At 45.6% G+C, this 23,195-nt stretch overlaps 1 protein-coding gene across 5 annotated transcripts in view; it reads left to right on the top strand.

Moving 5' to 3' along the window:
* HSPBAP1 (HSPB1 associated protein 1) overlaps nt 1-23,195 on the top strand; it is a 336,513-nt gene that overhangs the window by 237,108 nt on the left and 76,210 nt on the right. For all 5 annotated transcript variants that reach the window (XM_063934053.1, XM_063934050.1, XM_063934051.1 and 2 more), the window contains exon 4: nt 7,810-7,946. In XM_063934053.1, the coding sequence (XP_063790123.1) occupies nt 7,810-7,946 (137 nt within the window). The remainder of the gene's footprint in view (nt 1-7,809; nt 7,947-23,195) is intronic.

Here is a 23,195-nt window from a genome sequence, read left to right as displayed (position 1 = left end):
CTATTCTCTCTGTCGCTCCTTTGTAGCAGGCGTCCCTGTTATGAGGGTGGTGCTTCTCTGTATACATATAGCCATGCTCTCAGTCACTTCTATTCAGCAATGGCCATGTTAGTACGGTGGTGCTTTTCTGTCTAGATATATCACCTGTGCTCTTTGTCACTGCTCGGCAGCACATGTCCTTGTCTCTGGGTAATTGCTTCAATAACACGCAGTGGACCTCATTTGTGAAGTTCTCCGTATCCTCATTACAAATCACATTTGTATCTGTGCACTCGAAGTGTACCTAATTGTATAGGGGGGGTAGAAACTTCTGAGGGGGTCACTGTGCAGAATTGTAAAATGTTCTGGCCTTGGAGCACTAGGACAATCTATACCAGTGATGGCTAACCTTGACACTCCAGCTGTTGTTGAACTACACATCCCAGCATGCCCTGCATCAGTTTTAGCGTGGCCAAATAGCAAAACTGTAGCAGGGCATGCTGGGATGTGTAGTTCAACAACAGCTGGAGTGTCAAGGTTAGCCATCACTGATCTTTACTGCAGTGTTTCCCAACCTCAGTCCTCAAGGCACATTAACAATCCAGGTTCTATTGATAGCCATGATTGAGCACAGGTGATTAAATCAAAATAACGGAGGTACTAGTTAAGTCACCTGTGCTCAAGTATGGCTATCCTTAAAACCTGGACTGTTAGTGTGCCTTGAGGACTGAGATTACGAACCCCTGCTATACTGTGTAATTCCTAATGTAAAAACCTGTGCACATGTTGGATTATTGTTTTTCCATCAACGGGGGAGATTCAAATCTTTGAAAAGTCGGTTGGGTGTCTGTTTTTTCCTTTCTATTAGAAGAAAACAGACTAACAAATTACTTTTCAAACATTTGAATCTCCCCCAGGATGTCTAAGTCATGTCTGTCACATGTAGCTTTGCTTCCTGCTGTGTGTTGACCCCAAACATTTCTAATTTCAGTTGCCTGTCGCCAGAGTTTCCTTAATGTATTTTGCAGTCCATTACATTATTAGCATCCATTGCAGCCTCACTTTTTAATCAAAATAAGTGTGTGGACGTGATCGGAGAGATAGAGGCTGCTGCAATGAACGTTGTGTCATTTATACTGGATCTGGGCTGAATAACTCCATAACACTGAAATCTCTGCTGCTAAACATCGCACAACTTGCTCCCAGAGACACGTTGTCCTGCTGTGAGGGTAAATCATTAGAACAAAAGAAATTTTTTTCTTTTGTGAGGATGGGTAACTTGTCCCGCTGAGGTAAATGACGGTTTTATACCGCGTGAGCTTGTCTCTCATATGTTTTGATACGCACGCATCCTGACATGTCCATCTTTATTTTGCATGTCTATGAACTAATTCCTAAAATAACAAGTGCTTTCTATTACGCAGCTACGCTATTGCCTGAATGTAAACATAAAATAAAAATATGTCTAACTTTGTATCTGCGATTTCACCTTCGCTCATTTATATATTAGCGTGAATCATGGTAATGATAATATAAATATGTATAGTTACAACAAAAGTTATAGAAAAGTTTAAAATAAAAACCATAATCTTTTGAAAATATTTCCTCCAAAAAACTGAATAGATGTTTGTACACTGTAATATATAGAGATGAGCGGGTTCGGTTCTCAGAGGACCGAACCCTACCGGACTTTGCCTTCCGAGTTCGGTTCCGAGCCCAGCTCGGGTTTACCCACCTGACTCGGAAACCCGAACGCGGCAAAACGTCATCATCCCGCTGTCTGATTCTCGCGGGATTTGGATTCCATAAAAGGAGCCGCACGTCGCGGCCATTTTCACTCCAGTCTCGGAGAGTGTATTGAGAGGACGTGTCCTCCGTGTTCAGTGTCTGTGTGGGTGCGGGAAAGTGGGGTGGCGAGTCTTGTGCTGTGTTGTGCAGTGTAGTCAGTGTATTGTGCTGCATCAGTCCAGCCAGTCACAGTGTTGGTGTCCTCTGCTGCCATATATCCAGTGTACAGTAGCTGCATAAAGTGGTGCTGTGTTGTGCTGTCCAGTCCAGTGTAGTCAGTGTATTGTGCTGCATCAGTCCAGCCAGACACAGTGTTGGTGTCCTCTGTTGCCATATATCCAGTGTAGCTGTATAAAGTGGTGTTGTGTTGTGCTGCATCAGACCAGTGGTAGTGTCCTGTCCATCAGTCATTCAAGTGACGATATACGCTGCTGCTATATGTCCACTGCTGCCGTATAATAATTATAACAACCACAAGTCCCTTACAGTGTTGTTGTGTTGTGCTGCATCAGACCAGTGGTAGTGTCCTGTCCATCAGTCATTCAAGTGACGATATACGCTGCTGCTATATGTCCACTGCTGACGTATAATAACAACAACCAAAAGTCCCTTACAGTATTGTTGTGTTGTGCTGCATCGGACCAGTGGTAGTGTCCTGTCCATCAGTCATTCCTGTGCCGCATATTGTCATCCTTCCACTAGAAAAATGAAAAGAGTTAAGATGAAAAGAGCACAGAAAAGAACTGTGCGTTCTGAGATGGACTCTCCTTGGGGATTTGTGAAACCAAGTGTGTCGGCGGTTGCGATGCCTGACCTTCCCAACACTGGACGGGAAGAGGTGTCTCCTTCCACCATTTGCACGCACCCTGCAAGTGCTGGAAGGAGCACCCACAGTCCAGTTCCTGATATTCAAATTGAAGATGTCACTGTTGAAGTACACCAGGATGAGGATATGGGTGTGGCTGGCGCTGAGGAGGAAGTTGACAGTGAGGATTCTGATGGTGATGTGATTTGTTTAAGTCAGGCACCGGGGGAGACACCTGTTGTCCGTGGGATGAAGAAGCCCATTGTGATGCCTGGGCAAACTACCAAAAAAGCCACCTCTTCAGTGTGGGATTATTTCTCCACAAATCCGGACAACAGGTGTCAAGCCATCTGTTGCCTCTGTCAATCTGTAATAAGTAGGGGTAAGGATGTTAACCACCTTGGAACATCCTCCCTTATACGTCACCTGCTGCGCATTCATCAGAAGTCAGTGTCAAGTTGTGAAACTTTGGGTAAGAGCGTAAGCAGTCCACTGACACCTAAATCCCTTCTTCCTCCTGTACCCAAGCTCCTGCAAAAGCCACACCACCAACTCCCTCAACGTCAACTTCCTCCTCAGTCAGAAACGTCAGTAGTCCTGCAGGCCATGTCACTGTCAAGACTAAGGAGTCCTCTCCTAACCGGGATTCCTCCACAGGATCCTTGAGTGGTACGCCTGCTGTTGCTGCCGCTGCTGTTGTTGCTGCTGGGAGTCGATTGTCATCCCAGAGGGGAAGTCGGAAGACCACTTGTACTACTTCCAGTAAATAATTGACTGTCCAACAGTCCTTTGTGAGGAAGATGAAATATGACAGCAGTCATCCTTTTGCAAAGCGGATAACTGAGGTCTTGACAGCTATGTTGGTGTTAGACGTGCGTCCAGTATCCGCCATTAGTTCAGTGGGACTTAGAGAATTGTTTGAGGTACTGTGTCTATGGTATTAAATCCCATCTAGGTACCACTTCTCTAGGCAGGCGATACCGAGAATGTACACAGACGTCAGAAAAAGAGTCACCAGTGTCCTACAAAATGCGGTTGTATTCAGTGTCCACTTAACCACGGACATGTGGACAAGTGGAACAGGGCAGACTAAGGACTATTTTACTGTAACAACCCACTGGGTAGATGTATGGCCTCCCGCAGCAACAACAGCAGCGGCACCAGTAGCAACATCTCGCAAACGCCAACTAGTTCCTAGGCAGGCTACGCTATGTATCAACGTTTTCCTTAAGAGGCACACAGCTGACAACCTCTTACGGAAACTGAGGAACATCATCGCAGAATGGCTTACCCCAATTGGACTCTCCTGGGGATTTGTGATATCGGACAACGCCACCAATATTGTGCGTGCATTACATCTGAGCAAATTCCAGCATGTCCCATGTTTTGCACATACAATTAATTTGGTGGTGCAGAATTTTTTGAAAAATGACAGGAGATGCTGTCGGTGGCCCGAAAAATTGCGGCCCACTTTCGGCATTCTGCCACTGCGTGCTGAAGACTGGAGCGCCAGCAACCACTCCTGAACCACCCCCGCCATCAACTGAAGCAAGAGGTGGTTACGAGGTGGAATTCAACACTCTATATGCTTCAGAGGATGGAGGAGCAGCAAAAGGCCATTCAAGCCTATACATCCACTTACGATATAGGCAAAGGAGGGGTAATGCACCTGACTCAAGCGCAGTGGAGAATGATTTCCATCTTGTGCAAGGTTCTCCAACCCTTCAAACTTGCCACACGTGAAGTCAGTTCAGACACTGCCAGCTTGAGTCAGGTCATTCCTCTCACCAGGCTTTTGCAGAAGCAGCTGGAGAAATTGAAGGAGGAGCTAAGACGGAGCGATTCCGCAAAGTATGTGGGACTTGTGGATGGAGCCCTTCATTCGCTTTGCCAGGATTCAATGGTGGTCAATCTGTTGAAATCAGAGCACTACAATTTGGCCACCGTGCTCGATCCTAGGTTTAAAGCCTACGTTGTATCTCTCTTTCCAGCAGACACAAGTGTGCAGAGGTGCAAAGACCTGCTGGTTAGTAAATTGTCAACTCAAGCGGAACGTGACCTGTCAACAGCTCCTCCTTCAATTTCTCCCGCCACTGGGGCTGCAAGGAAAAGGATACGATTTCCTAGCCCACCCGTTGGCGTTGATGCAGGGCAGTCAGGAGCGAAAGCGAACATCTGTTCTGGACTGAAGGACCTGCCAACGATTACTGACATGTCTATTGTCACTGCATATGATTCTGTCACCATTGAAAGAATGGTGGACGATTATATGAGTGACAGCATCCAAGTAGACATGTCAGACAGTCCGTATTTATACTGGCAGGAAAAAGAGGCAATTTGGATGCCCTTGCACAAACTGGCTTTATTTTACCTAAGTTGCCATTCCCCAGGCCCCCCCCCCCCCCTTCCAGTGTGTACTCCGAAAGAGTGTTTAGTGCAGCCGGTAACCTTGTCAGCGATCGGCGTAGGAGATTACTTCCACTAAATGTGGAGAAGATGATGTTCATTAAAATGAGCTATAAATTCCTCCGGTAAGACCTTTACCAGCAATTGCCTCCAGAAAGTTCACAGGAACCTTTGATGGTGGATTCCAGTGGGGATGAATTAATACTCTGTGAGGAGGAGGATGTACACAGTGAAAGGGGTGAGGAATCGGAGAATGAGGATGAGTTCGACATCTTGCCTCTGTAGAGCCAGTTTGTGGAAGGAGAGATTGATTGCTACTTTTTTGGTGGGGGCCCCAAAAAAACAGTAATTTCATCCACAGTTGTGTGTGCAGACCCTGTCGCTGAAATGATTGGTTTGTTAAAGTGTGCATGTCCTGTTTATACAACATAAGGGTAGGTGGGAGGGCCCAAGGACAATTCCATCTTGCACCTCTTTTTCTTCTTTGCATCATGTGCTGTTTGGGGCCTATTTTTTAAATCTGCCATCCTGACTGCCACTGCAGTGCCACTCCTAGATGGGCCAGGTGTTTGTGCCGCACACTTGTGTTGCTTAGCTTGGCCATCCAGCTACCTCATTGCACCTCTTTTTCTTCTTTGCATCATGTGCTGTTTGGGGCCTATTTTTTAAATCTACCATCCTGTCTGCCACTGCAGTGCCACTCCTAGATGGGCAAGGTGTTTGTGCCGCACACTTGTGTCGCTTAGCTTGGCCATCCAGCTACCTAATTGCACCCCTTTTTCTTCTTTGCATCGTGTGCTGTTTGGGGCCTATTTTTTGAATCTTCCATCCTGACTGCCACTGCAGTGCCACTCCTAGATGGGCCAGGTGTTTGTGCCGCACACTTGTGTCGCTTAGCTTGGCCATCCAGCTACCTCATTGCACCTCTTTTTCTTCTTTGCATCATGTGCTGTTTGGGGCCTATTTTTTAAATCTGCCATCCTGTCTGCCACTGCAGTGCCACTCCTAGATGGGCCAGGTGTTTGTGCCGCACACTTGTGTCGCTTATCTTGGCCATCCAACTACATAATTGCACCTCTTTTTCTTCTTTGCATCATGTGCTGTTTGGGGACTAGTTTTTGAATAGTGCTATCTTGTCTGCAACTGCAGTGCCACTCCTAGATGGGCCAGGTGTTTGTGTCGCACACTTGAGTCGCTTAGCTTAGTCATACCGTAGGAGCAAAATTACCCCCAAATTCTGTGATTTTAGCTGTTTTTATGTTTTGTTTTTTAAATCATCCAGATCCACAACCAAAACACGAAAGGGTGGTTTTGGCAAAACCAAACCAAAACATGAAAGTGGAATTAGAACCAAAACACAAAACACGAAAAGTGCCAGCCGCACATCTCTAGTAATATAGTTATTGGAGGTGTAGAACTGTGTATTTCTTTATTGGCTCTGGAAAACCATTAGTGAATTATCTCTGGTGCTCTAGTACTAAGTACTGTCCATATTGCCTAAGTGTATTATAGTAATAAAGTTAAGAGGTCATTTGTTATTATAATAATAATAATAAAATATATATTAGGAGAAAGAGGGTTAATATTCTTATCCATTACAGCCACACAATGTTAATACGGGTCTGGGACTCCAGGTCGACAACAAAAAGGTCGACACACCTTAGGTCGACGCCAATTGGTCGACACACCTTAGGTCTACATGGACAAAAGGTCGACGTGGAAAAAGGTCGACATGAGTTTTTTATGTTTTTTGGGTGTCGTTTTTTTCGTAGAGTGACCGGGAACCCCAATTAGTGCACCGCGTCCCCTCACATGGCTCGCTTCGCTCGCCATGCTTCGGGCATGGTGCCTTCGCTCCGCTCCGCTCGGCACAGATTACCGTTCCAATCGTAGTCCACGTGGATCGTTAAGTATGAAAAGGTTCCAAAAAAGAAAAAAATTGTGGAAAACTCATGTCGACCTTTTTCCATGTCGACCTTGTTCCTGTCGACCTTTTTTTCCATGTCGACCTAAGGTGTGTCGACCAATTGGAGTCGACCTAAGGTGTCGACCTTTTTGTTGTCGACCTGGAGTCCGGATACCGTTAATACTGAAGGAAGCGATAAATCTCCATCAGTTTTAGCCATCATTGTACAGTACCAGTAGTTTATAATGTTTACAAATATTTGTAAAAGTTGCCAAATGTTAACAAAATGTTAGATATTTTAAATGCACATCACAGTGGTAAGAATAGAATATATTGAAATATTCAGAAAAGGATGATTATGTTATATGTGATGTTTGATTGCTGTGTTTGAACTATATTTAGAACATTATATAGAGGCAGATATATTAACCTGGAGAAGGCATAAGGAAGTGGTAAACCAGTGATAAGTGCAAGTTGATAAATTCACCAGCCAATCAGCTCCAATATGTAAATTAACAGTTAGGAGCTGATTGGATGGTGCGTTTATCACCTTGCACTTATCACTGTTTTTTTACTTCCTCATGCCTTCTCCTGGTTAATACATCTGCCCCAATGGGAGAAATGTCATAGATCGAAATCACAGTTTTTCTGAAAAGCAAAAGACCGTCTTGAAAGTCAAATTATGCTAAAAAGCCCAAATATAAATGGCTCTATATTTACATACATACAGAGTGGTGTATCCACGTCTGTATGTATATTTGTACATGTAACTTTAACACCCTTCAGGAACTAATGTTACGTTCCCATCATCCCACAGAGCTGCAGTGTGTATCTTCCTAGTAGCTAATTATATATTGTAATCTGTTGTTGACCATGCATGTAGTGAACTCAGAATAAGAACCAGTTCTGCTTACCTCTGTCACAGGACATATCATGGGCTGACTTTGGATTCCCTGGAAGAGATGGTCGGGAGAGCACCCTGTGGGTCGGGAGCCTTGGGGCCAACACCCCTTGTCACATTGATTCATATGGCTGCAATTTGGTGCTACAAGTGGAAGGCAGGTACTGAGGCTAGATTTATTAGGGTGCCTTATTCTGTACTCCATACTCCTTTGACTATACTCTCTTACAATATAGGCACCCCAGACAGTGCCCAAATACTTTTGTTTATAGCACTTTGGAATATCCTGGATACATTTGCAAAATATACAATTGTAACCTTAACCATGTGACGTTCCACTACTGTCTGCCACCTTCACACATGAAGCTAATTAAGTATAATGCCCTGTGTGGTTGTCCATATCTTCCTGTCTCTACAGATTAGGGGGTAATTCAGACCTTATCGTAAATGTGCGAAAAAGCGCACATCTATGATCAAATTCTTTGACATGCGGGGTGACGCCTAGCACAGGGCAAGTCCACTCTGCATGCTGGAACATACCCTTCCCCCTGTCCCCCTCCGCAGACATGGCTGCGATGCTTTTGCATGTCTCGAGCAGCCCTCTGCCTACGCAGCCTAGCTGCAAAGGCAGATGGCTACCCGCCATATTAAGGATCGCAGCGCCTGCGTGTGACATACGCAGCCGCTGCGACCCGCCCCAGCAACAGTCCAGACACGCCTCTATTATCCAGAATGCGCCCCTTAAACGGAGTGTTGACGCCCCGTTCCCGCCTCCCTCCAGGTCTTAAATTGCGTTCTGATGATTTTTGCACATCAGGGACAGGGTCTGAATTAGGTCCAAGGTTTGAAAATTTGTTTCCTGGCAGTTAAAGCCACTTTAAATGGCAAATTGACAAATCTTAACCTATTAAATAAGTGCAGTAGTCGCAAATGTCTCATAATGGCAAATGGAACCCAGTTTTGTAAATGACTATTGGTTTCCTCAGACCCATAAAACCACTGCCTCCTGCTTCTTGACTCATACTATGAAAGAGATCTTTAATATTGGTCTTACAGATAAATATTCCACATTATTAATTTCCCTTCTCTCTCCTGTCTAAGATTGAAAGGGCAACACCACACAGTATATACCCATATCTTAATATTTAATACACCATTTATTGATGTAAAAGGGCCACATGCATAGTATTTTTATCTGCAAAACATTTTATATTTGAGCACTGATGAGGAATGTATTGATCAGTGAAAAGCTGCTTAAAATTCTGTAATGGAAAATTTAATTAAGATTATAGTTGAGAGACCTAGTATTATTATTTATACCATAACCTTTTTCCTTTTTCTGATTATTTTTACACTTACATAATGATAAAAATACATTTAGTTATTGGAGATTGCGCACTACTACACCTACATGGATGATCAAATTGTCCAGTTCATACTACATATGACTGCGAAACAAGATCATAAAAGCCAGCTTTGAAATTACCTCAGTCATCAAACAGAAGTACCATCGATACACTGGGGAGTTAGAGGCTCCCTGCCACCAACTGGATCATAATCACTGATGATTCTTAACACCGTCAGCAGTCTGACTGATGGCCTGAGATTGCCTAGGAGAGTCCAGATTATCAGTAATCCCTGGCAGGCTGGGCTGCTGCACATACACTGCCTATTGGAGACTTGTGGAGGTGATCTTGTGAATGCTACAGGTGGGAGGAAATGGCCTCTTCATGTCCTTTGGTTAGTTACCTGACAAAGCCTGAACTGCAGGCAGGGTCGTAGCCAGAACTTTGTGGGCCACATAGCAACATTTTGAAGGGGCCCCAGTCCAATGCTTCTAGACACCTCTCCACAGCAGTTGTTAAGTTTATGTCCCATAGTAGTGCCCTAGTTCATTTTCTGAACCATAGAAGAGCCCTAGTTTATTTTATGAACCATAGTAGTGCCCTAGTTCACATTATATAACATAGTGCTACGCCCCATAGAAGAGCCGTAGTTTATTTTATGAACCATAGTAGTGCCCTATTTTACATTATGTAACATAGTGCTATGCCCCATAGAAGAGCCGTAGTTTATTTCTCTAACGTCCTAGTGGATGCTGGGGACTCCGTAAGGACCATGGGGAATAGACGGGCTCCGCAGGAGACATGGGCACTTTAAGAAAGAATTTAGATTCTGGTGTGCTCTGGCTCCTCCCTCTATGTCCCTCCTCCAGACCTCAGTTTGAATCTGTGCCCGGACGAGCTGGGTGCTGTTCAGTGAGCTCTCCTGAGCTTGCTGTAAGAAAGTATTTTGTTAGGTTTTATATTTTCAGGGAGCTCTGCTGGCAACAGACTCCCTGCATCGTGGGACTGAGGGGAGAGAAGCAGCCCTACTCTCTGAAGCTAGGTACTGCTTCTTAGGCTACTGGACACCATTAGCTCCAGAGGGATCGTACACAGGATCTCACCCTCGTCGTCCGATCCCAGAGCCGCGCCGCCGTCCCCCTCGCAGAGCCGGAAGACAGAAGCCGGGTGAGCATAAGAAGCAAGAAGACTTCGAAATCGGCGGCAGAAGACTCCAGTCTTCACTGAGGTAGCGTACAGCACTGCAGCTGTGCGCCATTGCTCCCACACACACCTTACATACTCCGGTCACTGTAAGGGTGCAGGGCGCAGGGGGGGGGGGGGGGGGCGCCGCCCTGGACAGCAATTGGGACCTCTTTGGCAAAAGTTTAGCATATATACAGTTGGGCACTGTATATATGTATGAGCCCCCGCCAAGTAAATGTATATTTAAGCGGGACAGAAGCCCGCCGTCGAGGGGGCGGGGCTTCTTCCTCAGCACTCACCAGCGCCATGTTTTTTCTCCACAGCACCGCTGAGAGGAAGCTCCCCAGCTTCTCCCCTGCAGATACACGGTAGAAAAGGGTAAAAAGAGAGGAGGGGGGCACATAATTAGGCGCAAAAATCAATATAAACAGCAGCTACTGGGTTAACATTAAGTTACTGTGTTATTCCTGGGTTTATAGCGCTGGGGTGTGTGCTGGCATACTCTCTCTCTGTCTCTCCAAAGGGCCTTGTGGGGGAATTGTCTTCAGATGAGCATTCCCTGAGTGTGTGGTGTGTCGGTACGTGTGTGTCTACATGTCTGGGGTAAAAGGCTCCCCTAAGGAGGAGATGGAGCAAATGTGTGTGAGGGGTGTCTCCGTCGACAACGCCGACACCTGTTTGGATATGTGTAATTAAGTGCTAAGGTGAAGTTATTGCACAAAAGATTAGAGAACAGACAGGGAATCTACCCATGTCTGTCCCTATGTCGCAGAGACCTTCAGAGTCTCTCAATGCTCACTATCCAAAATAATAGACACTGATATCGACACAGGGTCTGACTCCAGTGTCGACTACGATAATGCAAAGTTACAGCCAAAATGGCAGGAAAGTATTAAATATATGATTATTGTAATAAAAAATGTTTTGCATATCACTGATGACTCATCTGTCCCTGACACAAGGGTACACATGTTTAAGGGGAAGAAAGCTGAGGTAAATTTCACTCCTCTCATGATGAAAAAGAGCGGGAATCTCCAGACAAAAGACTGCAGTTTCCCACAAAGAATTCTCAGGGAGTATCCTTTCCCTACTAGGGCCAGGATACGATGGGAATCTTCCCCTAGAGTGTCACGTTTGCCAAAAAGGTAGCCCTGACGTAACAGCTTATCCTCAGGGATCCTGCAGATAGCGTGCACATTCTGGTACACTACTCAGACCGGCGATTGTGTCGGCATGGGTTTATAGCGCTGTAGCAGCGTGGACAGGTACCTTATCAGCAGAGATTGAGACCCTAGTATGTGTGTGTATATATATATATATAGATATATATAGATATATATATAAAAGATGCTGTCTTAAGATATATATATATATATATATATTAAACATGCCCAAAGAGACATTAGTCTACTGGGTTCTAGAGTCAACGCTATGTCGATTTCTGCTTGACGTGTCCTGTAGAATGTGCAATAGACAGGTGATGCCGACTTAAGAGGCATATGGAAGGCTGAGGATTGTGTGGAGAAGGGATCTCGGAGCTGGTCTCCAAAGCTATAGCTGGTAATTCTGATCTTTTGCCTTATATTCCTGCACAGCCTAGGAAAGCACGACATTATCAAATGCAGCCTTACGAACACAAAGAAACAAGAAAGTCCAAGGTGCGTCCTTTCTTGCCAGAGGAAAGAAGCTGCACAACACAGCTAGTTCCCAGGAACAGAAGTCCTCCCCGGCCTCTACAAAATCCACCGCATGTCGCTGGGGCTCCACAGGCGGAGCTAGGCCCGGCGGGGGCACGTCTTCGTAATTTCAGCCACAAGTGGGTTCACTCCCTGTTGGATCCCTGGGCAATAGATATTGTGTCTCAGGGATACAAGCTGGACTTTGAGAAGATGCCCCCTCACCGACGGCCCTGTCGGCTTCCCCCCACGAGAGGGAAATAGTGTTAACTGCAATTCACAAATTGTATCTTCAACAGGTGGTGGTCAAGGTTCCCCTCCTTCAACAAGGAGGGGGTTATTATTCGACCATGTTGTAGTCCCGAAACCGGACAGTTCGGTCAGACCCATATTGAATTTAAAATCCCTGAACATATACCTGAAAAGGTTCAAGTTCAAGATGGAATCGCTAAGAGCGGTCATCGCAAGCCTGAAAGGGGGATATTTTATGGTGTCTCTGGACATAAAGGATGCATACCTTCATGTCCCCATTTATCCACATCATCAGGCGTACCTCAGATTTGCGATACAAGATTATCATTACCAATTTCAGACGTTGCCGTTTGGTCTCTCCACAGCCACGAGAATATTCACCAAGGTAATGGCGGAAATGATGGTGCTCCTGCGGAAGCAAGGTGTCACAATTATCCCGTACTTGGACGATCTCCTCATAAAAGCGAGATCAAGAGAGCAGTTGCTGAACAGCGTATCACTTTCTCTGGAAGTGTAACGGCAACACGGCTGGATTCTATATATTCCAAAGTCGCAGTTGGTTCCTACGGCTCATCTGCCTTTCCTAGGCATGATCCTAGACACAGACCAGAAAAGGGTTTATCTCCCGATAGAGAGAGCTCAGGAGCTCATGACACTGGTCAGGAATCTATTAAAACCAAAACAGGTGTCAGTGCATCACTGCACTCGAGTCCTGGGAAGGATGGTGGCATCATACGAGGCCATTCCCTTCGGCAGGTTCCATGCGAGGACCTTCCAATGGGACTTACTGAACAAGTGGTCCGGATCACATCTTCAGATGCATCGGTTAATCACCCTGTCCCCCAGGGCCAGGGTGTCACTCCTGTGGTGGCTGCAGAGTTCTCACCTTCTAGAGGGACGCAGATTCGGAATTCAGGACTGGGTCCTGGTGACCACGGACGCTAGCCTCCGAGGGTGGGGAGCAGTCACACAGGGAAGAAATTTCCAAGGTCTGTGGTCAAGTGAAGAGACTTGCCTTCACATCAACATCCTGGAACTAAGGGCCGTATACAACGCCCTACATCAAGCGGCGCACTTTCTTCACGACCAACCGGTTCTGATTCAGTCAGACAACATCACCGCAGTGGCTCAGGTGAACCACCAAGGCGGCACAAGGAGCAGAGTGGCGAGGGCAGAAGCCACCAGAATTCTTCGCTGGGCGGAGAATCACGTAAGCTCTGTCAGCAGTGTTCATCCCGGGAGTGGACAACTGGGAAGCAGACTTCCTCAGCAGACACGACCTCCACCCGGGAGAGTGGGGACTTCATCAGGAAGTCTTCACACAGATCACATATCGGTGGGAACTGCCACAGGTGGACATGATGGCATCCCGCCTCAACAAAAAACTACAGAGGTATTGCGCCAGGTCAAGAGACTCTCAAGCAATAGCGGTAGACGCCCTGGTGACACCGTGCGTGTTCCAGTCGGTCTATGTATTTCCTCCTCTTCCTCTCATTCCCAAGGTGCTGAGGATAATAAGAAAAGGAGGAGTGAGAACAATCCTCATTGTTCCAGATTGGCCACGAAGGACCTGGTATCCAGATCTGCAAGAAATGCTCACAGAGGACCCGTAGCCTCTTCCTCTAAGACAGGACCTGTTGCAACAGGGGCCCTGTCTGTTCCAAGTCTTACCGCGGCTGCGTTTGACGGCATGGCGGTTGAACGCCGGATCCTAGCAGAAAAGGGCATTCCAGACGAGGTCATTCCTGATAAAGGCTAGGAAGGACGTGACAGCTAAACTTTATCACCGTATATGGCGAAAATATTTTTCTTGGTGTGAGGCCAGGAATGCTCCTACAGAGGAATTCCAGCTGGGCCGTTTCCTTCCCTTCCTACAGTCAGGAGTGAATTTGGGCCTAAAATTGGGCTCAATTAAGGTCCAGATTTCGGCCTATCCATTTTCTTGCAAAAAGAGTTGGCTTCTCTACCAGAAGTTCAGACGTTTGTAAAGGGAGTGCTGCATACTCAGCCTCCTTTTGTGCCTCCAGTGGCACCTTGGGATCTTAACGTGGTGTTACGTTTCCTGAAATCACACTGGTTTGAACCACTTAAAACGTTAAGAGTTAAAATATCTCACGTGGAAGGTGGTCATGCTATTAGCCTTGGCTTCGGCTAGGCGTGTGTCAGAATTAGCGGCTTTGTCACATAAAAGCCCCTATCTGGTTTTCCATATGGATAGAGCAGAATTGCGGACCCGTCCACAATTTCTGCCAAAAGTGGTGTCATCTTTTCATATGAACCAACCTATTGTGGTGCCTGTGGCTACTCGTGACTTGGAAGATTCCGAGTTACTGGATGTGGTCAGGGCTTTGAAGGTTTATGTAGCCAGAACGGCTAGAGTCAGGAAAACGGAGTCGCTGTTTATCCTGTATGCATCCAACAAGCTGGGTGCTTCTGCTTCAAAGCAAACTATTGCTCGCTGGATCTGTAACACGATTCAGCAGGCTCATTCTGCGGCTGGATTGCCGCTGCCAAAATCAGTTAAAGCCCATTCCACTAGGAAGGTGGGCTCTTCTTGGGCAGCTGCCCGAGGGGTTTCGGCATTACAACTGTGCCGAGCTGCTACTTGGTCAGGTTCAAACACTTTTGCAAAGTTCTTCAAGTTTGATACCCTGGCTGATGAGGACCTATTGTTTGATCAATCGGTGCTGCAGAGTCATCCGCACTCTCCCGCCCGTTTGGGAGCTTAGGTATAATCCCCATGGTCCTTACGGAGTCCCCAGCATCCACTAGGACGTTAGAGAAAATAAGATTTTACTCACCGGTAAATCTATTTCTCGTAGTCCGTAGTGGATGCTGGGCGCCCGTCCCAAGTGCGGACTTCTTCTGTAATACTTGTATATAGTTATTGCTTAAATAAGGGCTATGTTATTGTTGCATCAGGGTTGAACTGATGCTCTGTTGTTGTTCATACTGTTGACTGGGTAAGTTTATCACAAGTTATACGGTGTGATTGGTGTGGCTGGTATGAGTCTTGCCCTGGATTTCCAAAATCCTTTCCTTGTACTGTCAGCTCTTCCGGGCACAGTTTCTCTAACTGAGGTCTGGAGGAGGGACATAGAGGGAGGAACCAGAGCACACCAGAATCTAAATTCTTTCTTAAAGTGCCCATGTCTCCTGCGGAGCCCGTCTATTCCCCATGGTCCTTACGGAGTCCCCAGCATCCACTACAGACTACGAGAAATAGATTTACCGGTAAGTAAAATCTTATTTTTATGAACCATAGTAGTGCCCTAGTTCACATTATGTAACATAGTAGGGCTGCCAGTGCACATTATGCAACACGGTATCCCCACTTGACATGATGACATACTGTAGAATGCCCTCCAGTTCATACTATACCACATTACAATAAATAGGTCCAGGGGTAAAACTAGATATATTGTAGGACACAAGGCTAAAGTGTGTAAGGACCCCTATGCATGACCCAATTATGAAAAATGTTTATAACACATGTAACTGTGACAGGGAAGGTAGCCCCTTTCAGCTCTGGGCCCCATAGCAGCTGCACCCCCTGCACCTATGGTTGCTACCTTGACTGCAGGTCACCCTCTGCATTTCCCCATCACTCTCAGCCTCTCCCTTTTCGCCCTCTCCCCATCACCCTCTGCTTCTACCCATCACATTCTGCCTCTCTGTCCTCATCTGCCTCTCCCTGTTATCCTCTGCCAGTGACCCATCTGTGGAGCCTCCAAGTAGCTCTGCTGACATAGACACTAGTGAGTTTAAAGTGGGTACAGATTATTATTATTTGATTAAAGGAGCACAGATTATTCACTGTGATGCGGTCTGTATTGTTTGGCAGTAACATGGCTCACTACCATGTTAAGAACCATGTATGTATGTATATACATTATATGTACCATGTTATGAACCAAGCCTATGGCCTCGAAGTGAGGGGTCCTAAAGCACATTTTTGCACTTGGGTCCATCACTCACCAGTGATGCCACTGCCCCGTCCTCATACATCACTTGTCTCCTGATATACTCTGTGCTGCTGTAGGACCTGTTCTTTCCTCTATATAATTCTTTCTGTAGCTACATTCCCTCCTCACATCATTGTCCTGTCACATGTAGCCCTGTCATGACTAAAATAATCATGAGTGAATAGGTCACTGTTGATCTTATACTATACAGAAGTAATAATAATTTCTGCAGAATATTTTGTTACTGTACATTGATAAAGGCAACCTACTGTATCTATAAATGGGGTAATGGTGTGTCCAACAGTCCCCCCACCCCACCCCACCCCCTTCCCTTTTTTGTCTAACCACAGGTACAGTAATAACTACAGTATGGGCCTGATTCTGCGTAAAGCAAAAAAGTAACAAGGGCGTAGCTACGATAGGTGCAGGGACAAAATTAAGACAAAAGAAAGGAGATCGCTGTGGAGATTATTGTAGATATGCAAATCAGCAGCCACTGCAATCAGAGGTTTGCCAGCCTCTGTATAAAAACACTCAGAACAACACAAATTTGAAGTGGCGCTTAATTATGCAGAAATAACACCTGCATAGTAGTATATAATAGAAAATGTAATGGCACAATCATATAAACAGGTGCACAAATAAATATACACACACATATATATAATGCATTAATAAAGACACACATATACTTAAAAAGTCATCAACTGTATATAGAAAGTCGTAGGAGAAAAAGAGAAGGCACTATGCACTCAGGTGACTATAAATGGTGAGTATTCTTGATAATTATCAGTCCAATGGAATGTGGAGACTCAGAAAAGTTCACAGTCAGTCTCTACACAGGTATAGCGGAGAAATAAAGTGGCAACGATATGGCAATATTGTACCCGCTCCACTCGGATAGTATTAAGAGGCTAATAAAACCTCAGTAGGCTGCCTGATAAACCGCTGCGTTCAACCCCATAGTATTTACCAATGGTGACCGATGAGTGCAGAGTCTAAGGTCCTCTACGCATTTCCCCGCACAACAGGGCGGCTTTATCAAGAGGCAAGGGTTAGAATCTATACTCATCGGTCACCATTGGTAACTACCTGCCTTTGATTCAGACTGCATAATTGTTCAGCAATATTGGAAACAATTTTCCAGCCTGCTGCTGCTGGTCATATTCATTTTATTGTGGCAGCATCCTTGTGAAACATCCACTAGCAGCATGTCCACTGCATGAGATTGCCAGTGCTTGCACACATCATCGGCACATACGCTGGGCAGTGGAGCATGTTAATTCCTGCCTTATTCCGCCAAACATTTCCATCTGCACACTATGGGGTTGAGCGCAGCGGTTTATCAGGTAGCCTACTGAGGTTTTATTAGCCTCTTAAACTATTGGTGTGAATAGCCACAGGCTGATAATATCAGAGTTGAGCGGCTACAATATTGCCACATTGTTGCCACTTTATTTCTGCAGCAGGGTACATTGGTATTCCGCAGGGAATAACATCGGGGTGTAGAGTTGGAACTTGATCCGAGGCACCAACAGGCTAAAGCTTTCACTGTTCCCAGGATGCACTGCACTGCCTCCTCTATAGCCCCGCCTCCAGGCACTGGAGCTCAGTTTGTAAGTTGGTGCCTGCAGTACAGGTCACTAACAGGTGGGGCTACACTAGGCAGCCCTGAAAAGAGCTTTTTCGAAGACTTCAAGGGCCGCAGCACTTTCTATGTCTTTTGGTATGCTGTGCTGTGGCTCCATCACCTCCCTCAGCGGCGCTGCATACTCCCGGTTTTCGGGCACTTGCACCGGAGACGCACCGGTTTTCAGGCACACCACCGATGCCGCTCTCCAGGATTGCGGGGCTGCACTAAAGGGAAGAAGTAAGAGGGTCCCCCAGGTGGTACCCGGCGGTAAATCACGATCCGGTCGCGGTCCCAGGAGACGGACCGCGCCGCTGGCGTGGACACTGTTTCGCATAGGGACCCCACTATATCCACCAGGGCAAGGAGCACAGGTCGGTTTTACTAAAATCCGTTTATAAAAGGCTCCACGGTACCCGGTGGTGAAGTCCAGCAGAGGGAATAAGGTGCTGACCTGACAGAGATTTTGGCGCCATTACATAGCTGGGCTGATCTCCGTGACTGCTGGGCACTGTCTCCTCAGTAAAGCCGCCTGTATCATTAGCGCTGTGCATTTACAGACACTTAAGTATTCTACATGTCATTTTAGACAGTGTTAGTTAAGAACAAGTGTACTGCTATCTGAATATTTAGTACAAGTATTCTGTGATATACATCCAGTGTTTACTGTGCATTGTTATATCTGTATACATACATATCTATATGTAATTTACTAGTCCAGTGCAGTTTTATTGTTTATATGTAATAATTCCTGCATTGTACCTATGAGTGAGTGTGCCTGTAGCTGCTGTGTGGATTCCATTCTTTTTTTTTTTTTCAAACTATTTTTATTATAATCTCACACCGTACAAAGTAGAGATGCAACATTTCGAGACATAGAATATACAGTTAGCATTGTATAACATAATATGCAGTATATAGAGTTATCCTGACGAAAGACAGGAAGTCACAGATTATTCAGTCTCATATCATATCAGGTAGAGATCAAAACATATTTTCAAACTTTTCCTCACATAAAACCTTTATACCCTTCCAAGAAAGGGAACGTGTATATAACTAGTGAAATTAGGGAATTTATAATATGTTTTAATTAGCAAGCGGAGAAAACTAAAGATAAAAAGGGATAGATCAAATATTGGTTCTCCACCAGCAAAGGATATTACCTTAGAAATCCCTAAACATAAACATAATACCTAAAAACATAAGAAAATAAAATAACATGTAATGCCTGCCGTGGGACACGAGTCGTCGATCCATCCACAGAACAATCTCCCAAATCGGGGGTCCATATTTCCAATCAACCCGGTAGACAACAGAATATAGAAAGGAGTGGGGGAGGGATCCAGAGAAAAAGGAAGAGGGTGAGTAATCAAATGTTCAAGGGGTTAGAGTGGTCTATAGTGTGGAGGAGATACCATGAGGTAGATTGAAAGCATTTTTCAATGGCTTGTTTAGTATGTAAGGGAAGTGTCAAAATGTAGGTGTCCCAACACTGGAACAAGGCAGGGGTGAGCCTTTCCTTATGGATAGAGGCCTCCAGCCAGTCCATGGTGAATAAAAAAAATAGTCTAGAGGTCACCATCGAGAGATTGGGAGGTATGTTGTGGATCCACTGTTGTAAGATTGCTTTCCTGCCAGCCGCTGATAATATCATAAGCAGTTTTTTGTTAGACCTAGGGATGTTTGGCTGGTCGGTCAAACATCCAAACAATGCCCAGGAAATAGTGCAACTAAAGGATATGCCTAAGGACGTAGTTCCATAATGATGTACCTCATGCCAAAACCGTGACACCAAAGCGCAGTCCCAGAAGCAATGGAAGAGATCGGCCTCATCCATTAAGCATTTAGTGCATTTAGTGTCTTCTGAAATGCCCATTAAAAATCGGCGTTTAGGTGAGATATATGCCCTATGGAGCATTTTATAGGCCATTTCTTGATAGGAGCTTGCAGGAATAAGCTTTAGGGTCAGTTGAAAGTGACTTAAGAGGGAGTCAGGGGTGACCGTTGAGATGTGGGAGGACCATTGGGACAGCTCTGGAAGGTCCGTGTCTGGGATAAGTTCAAGACGAATACATGTATAAATGGTTGATATAGAGTAGCAGGCTGATTGGAGAAGTGTGTCTAGAGAGTTAAGAAGGTCGACACCTGTCAATTTAGATAATACAGTTTTAAGATAGTGCATTGCCTGGAAATAGGCAAATTCGTGGTGAGGAGGCAAACCGTATTTCTCCCTTGCCTCCGCGAAAGACAGCGGGATGCGAGAGGAGTTAAGCAAGCTGCGCAGGTTGCGGATACCAAGAGAATGCCAGGCAGTGAAGGGCTGTAGAGCCCCCCCCCTCCTGAAACTCCAGGTTACCGATAAAGGGCAGTGAAAGTGAATAGAGATATTGAAGTTTGAGAGATTTCCTCGCCATTTTCCACGCCTGTATTATGGGAAGTAGCAACAAATTAGTGGTAACATGTAAGGCCAATTTGGAGGGTCTGGCATGGAGAAGATAACTGAGGGATAAGGGAGCGCAAAGCTGAGAATCTAGACTGGAATCCGTGTAATAATTATTGTCTCCAAGCCAATCCATAGCAATGCGGAGGAGGCACGCAAGATTGTACTGTTTAATATCAGGTAGGTTAATTCCACCTCTAGGTACCGTCTGGGATAATTTTTTCATGCTAATCCTTGGGCGTTTGCCAGCCCAGATGAATCTGGAGATAGAGGCATTCAGAGAAGATAAATCCGACTTAGACAGTAATAAAGGGGTCATCTGTAAAACATAAAGAAGCTTTGGAAAGCTGGCCATTTTAAACAGGTTGCATCTCCCTAGCAAATTAAGAGGGAGGGATTGCCAAAGGTCAAGTTAGGTTCTAATCCTACGTAGGACCGGAGTGATATTAAGCCTATATAGGTGGCAGGGATGAGCAGGGAGTGCAACACCTAGATAAACAATATGTGTATTCGCCCATTTAAAGGGAAAGGTGTTCCCCCAACCCAGTCTCGCCTGTCCATACATGGCCAGCGCCTCCGACTTACCATAATTAATGGAAAACCCTGCGAAAAAGGAAAAACGATCAATCATGGCAATTAGCTGCGGGATCGTGTGGTGAGGGTCTGACATAAAAAGGAGGAGGTCATCCGCGAATGCCACCACTTTTAATTCCTGTGTGCCTACAGCAATGCCCCTATAGTTCTTGTGTAACAGGATATGGCGTATAAGGGGTTCCAGTGCTAAATCAAAAAGAAGGGGAGATAAAGGGCATCCTTGCCTAGTGCCTCTTTCCAATGTGAAGGAGGGAGATGTCACATTGTTGACTAAGACCTGCGCCACTGGGTTAGTATATAAGGTCTGTACCAAGTTACAAAACGCTGCGCCAAAACCTTGGTGGACGAGCACTCGAGACAGGTGCGGCCAGGCAATTTTATCAAATGCCTTCTCCGCGTCCAAATTTATAACTATGTTATTTTTGGCCTGACTAAAGCGGGTGTAAGATATCGCAGTTAGGGCCGCCCGTACTCCCCGTGTGGATTGTCTACCCTTGACAAATCCCATCTGCGCGGGTGAGATAAGACGGGGTAGGCAGGCTTGCAGCCTATTAGCTATGATTTTAGTCAAGATTTTAAAGTCCTGATTGAGGAGTGAGATGGGGCGGTATGACCCTACCTGGGTAGGATCTTTACCAGGTTTCGCAAGCACGATAAGCTTTGCTTCATTAAAACGAAGGGGAGTCTCCCCTGTTGTTAGGATATGATTATATAATCGTGTTAATATAGGGAGGACATCAGCGTCTAGCATCTTATAGAATTCGGCACTAAAGCCGTCAGGGCCAGGGCTCTTTCCATTGGGGAGGGACTTAATGGTGGCCCGCACCTCATCATCAGTTATAGGAGCATCCAACAAGTCCCTCTCCTCCAACACCAGTCCCGGCAACTGCGCCTCATCCAGGAATAATTGACCATCAGTCGCGTTATCAATGTCGGCAGTATATAAGGACTTATAGAAACGCATAAAAGCCGAGCAAATGTCAGTGGGATCAGAAAGAACAACTCCAGAACTGTGCAACGAATCAACCCACGTTTTGTTCCGGGGCCCCCTAACCAAGTTGGCCAAGAGTTTACCGGACTTATTCCCCCACCTATGAAACCTATTCCTGCCGTAGTCGTAGCTGATCTGGGCCTGTTCAGTGAGAAAGGTATCATAAATTTGTTTTGCCATGAGGTACGTTTCTCTATGAGTAGGGCTATCGCTTTGTTTGTAGGTGCGATAAGCAAGTGTAAGAGCTGCACTAAGTTCCTGCAATTTTGTGTTGAATTTCTTATGCTTAGAATTAACATAGGAAATAATATGGCCTCGAAGGACTGCCTTAGAGGCCCCCCAAAAAAGTGGAGTGTTAGATTCTTGATCCAGGTTATCAGTAATATAATTATGCCAGGTGTGTCTAAGATGTAATAAGAAATCCTCAGAGTGCATGAGATAGGCTGGGAATCTCCAACATTTAGATATACTCTGGGGCAGGGCCAAATGTAGGGACAAGGTTATGGGGGCGTGGTCCGAGATAATGATATCCTTAATTGAGGTGTGGGAGACTTTAAAAAAAAGGTGTTTAGATAAAAAGAGATAGTCGATGCGAGAGTGAGTAGAGTGTGGGTGTGAGTAAAAAGAGTAATCTCGTTGAAGGGGATGATGTATACGCCAAGGGTCTAGTAGAGTAAGTTGAGAACAAAGAGAGGAAAGAAGAGTAGAAGAGGGCCCGGGTCTTTTGGTACTCACCCCCGACCTATCCATGGATGGATCAACGACCGTGTTGAAATCTCCCCCTAGAATTAAGTTTTGGCCGCCCCAGGACAAAACTCTCTGAAGGATATCTGCAAAAAAGAGATTGTTAGATCCAGTAGGTGCATATAAATTCAAAAAGGTATATACCACATTATCAATTGAGACATCCAGGAGGATAAATCTGCCCTCGGGGTCAATATACCTTTTAAGGATTAAGAATTGAAGATTCCTATGAAAGAGAATGGCAACACCTCTGGTTTTATTGGTGTAAGGAGCAGATACGCATTCCCCAATCCAAGGGGCTCTCAATGACATAGGGGAATTATGCACCCAGTGTGTTTCTTGTAGGAACACGACTTGAGGGGATAAGCGAGAGAGATGGGCGACTACCTTCTTGCGTTTAATGGGACTATTGAGACCCTCCACATTCCAAGAAACTATATTAAAATCCAAAAGTGGGGTTATCACCGGGGTTGAGGGTTGAGAAACAGCACGGTCAGCCATGCTATCCTACCCCCGCAGATGGAGAATAGAATATCAAAATCGTATAGGTGAAACGGTGCTCCCCCCCTGTCCCAGTGAGCAAGGAG

Source organism: Pseudophryne corroboree, chromosome 7 (genome assembly GCF_028390025.1).
Source record: "Pseudophryne corroboree isolate aPseCor3 chromosome 7, aPseCor3.hap2, whole genome shotgun sequence".
NCBI classification, from domain to species: Eukaryota; Metazoa; Chordata; class Amphibia; order Anura; family Myobatrachidae; genus Pseudophryne; species Pseudophryne corroboree.
Note: the sequence above shows the minus strand (reverse complement) of the source record. Positions and strands in the feature narration are given on the sequence as shown.